The sequence below is a fragment of the Prunus dulcis genome, chromosome 2 (assembly GCF_902201215.1).
Source record: "Prunus dulcis chromosome 2, ALMONDv2, whole genome shotgun sequence".
NCBI lineage: Eukaryota > Viridiplantae > Streptophyta > Magnoliopsida > Rosales > Rosaceae > Prunus > Prunus dulcis.
This window is the reverse complement of record NC_047651.1, coordinates 2,885,345-2,890,276: the sequence shown is the minus strand read 5'-3', so window position 1 is coordinate 2,890,276 and position 4,932 is coordinate 2,885,345. Positions and strand designations below refer to the sequence as shown.

General features: G+C 40.0%; 1 protein-coding gene across 1 annotated transcript; it reads left to right on the top strand.

Moving 5' to 3' along the window:
• Positions 1-6: 6 nt before the first annotated feature.
• On the top strand, positions 7-3,288 carry LOC117620271 (U-box domain-containing protein 44-like). The gene is made up of 3 exons (XM_034350425.1): positions 7-678; positions 771-1,071; positions 1,589-3,288. The coding sequence occupies exons 1-3, from the start codon at positions 100-102 to the stop codon at positions 3,040-3,042; spliced, it is 2,334 nt and encodes a 777-aa protein (XP_034206316.1). The 5' UTR covers positions 7-99; the 3' UTR covers positions 3,043-3,288.
• The last annotated feature ends 1,644 nt before the right edge of the window (positions 3,289-4,932 follow it).

Here is a 4,932-nt window from a genome sequence, read left to right as displayed (position 1 = left end):
GAGGTCAGTTCTTTGGCTCAACACTCAGAAACCCAAAGAGAAATCCTGGCTGAATTTGAAATATTGGTTGAGAAATTAGTTCCAATTCTTGATGGTTTAATGGACAACATCATTAAGTTTAAGGACCACCCACCAGTGAGAAAGGCTGTGGAGTCTCTTGGGTCAGAGCTTAAGCGAGCCAAGGCTTTACTCAAAACCCAAGAGACAAAATCATTTATCAAACAAGTGGAGGATGTGGTTCACGATCTTGGGAGGTCATTGGGCCTAGTGCTCTTGGCCAGTCTAGAAGTGTCCACAGATTTGAAGGACAAGATTGGAGTGTTACATAAAGATTTGATGAACACCAGGTTTGATATGAGCTCATTTGCAAGTACTAGTTATGATTCTGAGGTTGTTAGTGAGATTGAAGTGGAAGAGGAAATCCAAGAGGAGAAAAGGGTTTGTTTTGGTATTGATGAAGTTTCTTTGCAAATAAAGTGTGGTGATGATGAACAGCTCAAATTTGCTCTTTTGGAATTGAATGAGTTGATTGGGGACAAAAGGGTTAGCAGTGAATGGATTACTGATGAAGGTGTTATTCCGATTCTGTTTAATCGGTTAAGTTCAAGTAATTCAGAAAACCGGCTATGTATAGTTCAATTATTGAGAAGGCTTGCTTCTGATAATGCTGATAACAAGGTAATTTGTTCTTCTTCTTCATGTCAATCTTGAATTTAGAATTTGGGATTTTCATGGTAATTGGTTATCTCACATTGTAAAATAGTGTGCAGGAGAAGATGGCAGATGTTGGGTTTTTGTCCGCGGTTGTGAAATCTTTGGTACGGGATGAAGAAGAAAGAAAAGAAGCTGTGGGGCTGTTGCTGGATCTCTCAGATATTCAGTCAGTCAGGCGGCGGCTTGGGCGGATTCAAGGGTGTATAGTTATGTTGGTTGCCTTGCTAAATGGGGATGACCTTGTTGCTTCACATCACGCAGGGAAGTTGTTGAATGCATTGTCTAACAACACTCAAAATGCGCTTCATATGGCAGAGGCTGGTTACTTTAAGCCACTAGTGCAGTACCTGAACGAAGGTGATCAAAAAGCTTCCTCTCACTTTTGCAACTCTTTTCGCTTTGATGATTATGCGGTTTTCATGATCGTAATATTAACTTCACATTGGATCATGAGCTTTCTAGAATTATTTAATAGCATGAATTTATCTAACCGCAGTTTATTATCAATATAAAACTTCCAAAACTTCCATATAGATGGAAATGACTGATATGTTATCTGTGGTTCATATAGCAAAATGATGATCCCTAATTCACATTTAACTTGAATTTGACCTTAAATTTGTGGTCTTAACAACATAGTTAAAGCTGAACTGAAAAATTCAGTAAGATACACTGTCCTTCGATTCTGTAGATATCATACTGCTGAGCCATTTAGCACGTCAGTAAGTATCTGCATATAGACCAACTTTATTTTGTCAATGATACATAGAACATGATCTTTTAACCTCCCTTTTCGTTTTGGTAAGGTTTCAACCTCCCTCGGTCCTGAAAATTCCAGGGTACTTAATAAACTATGCATTCTATGTGTTTGCAGGTTCTGACATGAGTAAGATTCTGATGGCAACAGCACTCTCAAGGATGGAGCTCACAGATCAAAGTAGAGCTTCCCTTGGAGAAGATGGTGCAATCGAACCCCTTGTCAGAATGTTTAGCATAGGGAAGCTCGAAGCCAAGTTATCTGCTTTAAGTGCCTTGCAAAATCTGTCAAACCTGACAGAAAATGTCCACCGGTTGATCAGTTCGGGCATCGTAGCATCTCTGCTTCAGCTCCTCTTCTCTGTGACATCAGTGCTTATGACTCTTCGCGAGCCTGCATCACTGATTCTTGCAAAGATCGCTGAATCTGAATCTATTCTTGTTAACTCAGATGTGGCTCAGCAGATGCTCTCACTTTTAAATCTCACAAGTCCAGTAATTCAAAATCACCTATTACAAGCACTTAATAGTATTGCCTCCCATTCCAGAGCAGGCAAAGTTAGAAGAAAGATGAAAGAACATGGTGCAATTCAGCTTCTCCTGCCGTTCCTGATGGAAACTAACATTAAAATCAGGAGCAGTGCCTTGAATCTGCTTTACACTCTCTCTAAAGATTTGCCTGAAGAGTTGACAGAACAACTAGGAGAAACCTATATCAAAACAATCATCAATATTATTTCATCATCAACATTCGACAGCGAGAAAGCTGCTGCAGTTGGCATACTTAGCCATCTTCCCATTAGTGACAAAAAACTCACAGATATGTTAAAGAAAGCAAATTTGGTGCCCATTATGGTATCCATTTTGACTTCAAGATCTGAAGTTTCAAAAGAGACGACATGCTGGTTAGAAGAAAGCGTTACAGGCCTGTTGATTCGGTTCACGAATCCTTCTGATAAGAAATTACAGCTTTATTCAGCAGAACAAGGGGTAATTCCTTTGCTTGTTAAGTTACTCTCGAGTGGATCACCGGTTACTAAATGCAGGGCTGCAACTTCGCTAGCTCAATTATCACAGAATTCGTCATCTCTAAGTAAGTCAAGGAAATCAAGGTGGTCATGTGTTCCTCCTCCTGCAGATGGTTTTTGTGAAGTTCATAATGGCTACTGCTTTGTGAAAAGCACATTTTGTTTGGTCAAGGCAGGTGCTGTGTCTCCAATAATCCAAATACTGGAAGGTAAGGAGAGGGAAGCAGATGAAGCTGCGCTAAGTGCCCTCGCGACACTCTTGGGCGATGAAATGTGGGAAAACGGAAGCAATTGCATAGCCAAAATGTCAGGAATTCCAGCCATCATAAAGGTTCTAGAATCAGGGAGCATCAAGGCTCAAAAGAAAGCACTGTGGATATTGGAGAAGATATTTGGAGCTGAGGAACACAGAGTAAACTATGGAGAATCTGCTCAGGTGGTGCTCATTGATCTAGCCCAGAAGGGTGACTCTAGATTGAAATCAACGACTGCGAAATTACTGGCGCAACTAGAACTATTGCAAGTTCAATCTAGTTACTTTTAAGGCAAAATAATGCCATGTAAAGAATTTTGTGCATGTGATTTTTCTTGTACACAATCATCAAATACTTGTTAATTGGTGTACATTTTCCTCTTCTGCACATTATATTGAACCCAGTTTCTATGAGCCATGTTGAAATGTAAATTATTTCCTGGTTTAATCCTTAGCTGGACAAGTGTAAGGCTTAGATGCCATCACACATTGTAGGACTTATATGTCCTAGTTTTATGCCAAGTGTACAGCTCAGTAGATTTGGTTTTTTTATTTTTATTTTTATTTTATGAAAAAAGGGGGGCAAAAACCCCAGAAGACAACCTACACCAGCAAATCCAGTAGGAACTAGCCTAGATCTAGTAATTCCTAACAAATCATCAATCAAACTAGGCCCAATCCAAGCTGGAGCATCAACAAAAATATAAAAACTCAGGTCTAAGTTATAGCTCCAGGTCGCCAAGCAATCAGCAACACTGTTTTTCTCTCTGTAAAGGTGATAAACACTGCAGCAGTTGATCTTATGCATCAGCTCCCACCAACTAGCAACTAAGGCAGCAAGAGGATGAACATCAGTAAGGCCCTGCTTCTGGATCAACTGGACAGCAAGTGCTGAATCCATTTCAACAACAAGATTATTAATCTCTTTGTCCATAGCAAGCTTCAACCCAAAAAATAATCCCCATATTTCTGCCTCAAGAATTTGCCCCTTCCCCAAGTTCACAGCAAAGCCACTGATCCAATCTCCAGAGGAATTTCTAATAACACCTCCAGCACCAATATGACCAGAGCCATTCCTCCTAGACCCATCAACATTTAACTTGAACTGGCCAGAAATAGGAGGTTCCCACTTTAGATCAACCTGGACTTTATGATTATGCTTACTCAAGACATGAGAAGCCTTAAACCACTCATGGACAGCACGAACAATAAGCTGTTTAGGATCAGAAGAAAAAATTGGTGATTTCTCCATTTCCACACATACCAACAAGTAAAGATGAACACCATACTCCAGGGGATATTACTACAGCAAACTGCCTGGGAGAGAAGATTAGTCTGAAACCAAGGCAGAAAATCCATTTGAAAGAAATGGCCCTGATGACGAGGCATTAAAATAGTATTCCATATATCTCTAGCCTTATAGCAATCACGAAGAATATGTAATGTAGTTTCAATAGGCCACTCACAAACACCACAAGAAGCATCAAGAGTCAACTGTCTTCTAACTCTTTGCTCATTGGACAGAATTTTACCTTGCGCAGTAAGCCAAGCAAAGATCTTCAATTTAGGAGGTATCTTTAGTTTCCACAAAGAACTGAAACTATAGTCAGGCCATGAGGGACCCTTAAAGAACATATTGTAAGCCGTTTTAACAGAGAAAACTCCATTGGCAGTTCCTTTCCAAATCTGGCAATCCTGCAAATTACTAGCAAAACCCACAGGATAATTAACAACATGTTGAACAAGATCTTCCGTTAAAGCTCTTCGTAATTTATCCAGATCCCACCACTCATCTTTAAAAAAATTGGAGACTGAGCAATCGATATCCTCAATATGCAAGACCCCATCATGCTTCAACAAAGGCTCATCAATAAGCCAACTGTCTTTCCAAAATTTAGTAGTATCCCCCTTACCAACCCTCCAACCTATACCTTGCCTTAACAACTCCACCCCATACATAACACCCTTCCAAGTGGTAGAACAATCCTGTCGAAACATCAAAGAAGAATCTAAGACAGATTTCCCTTTAAGATATTTAGACTCATAGATCTTAGCCCATAAGCCCTTGTCATTTTGATGTAATCTCCACCCAACTTTAGCCAAAAGGGCCTTATTCATGGCAGTAGTTTTTTTAAAACCTAAACCCCCCTTGTGCTTAGGACGACAAGCTAAATCCCATTG

Bases quoted from the DNA above. Each gene is read 5' to 3' on its own strand.
- LOC117620271 (XM_034350425.1), top strand. From the start codon at position 100: ATGGACAACATCATTAAGTTTAAGGACCACCCACCAGTGAGAAAGGCT. The intron at 679-770 runs GTAATTTGTTCT...AATAGTGTGCAG, and splicing joins CTGATAATGCTGATAACAAG to GAGAAGATGGCAGATGTTGG. The intron at 1,072-1,588 runs GTGATCAAAAAG...ATGTGTTTGCAG, and splicing joins AGTGCAGTACCTGAACGAAG to GTTCTGACATGAGTAAGATT.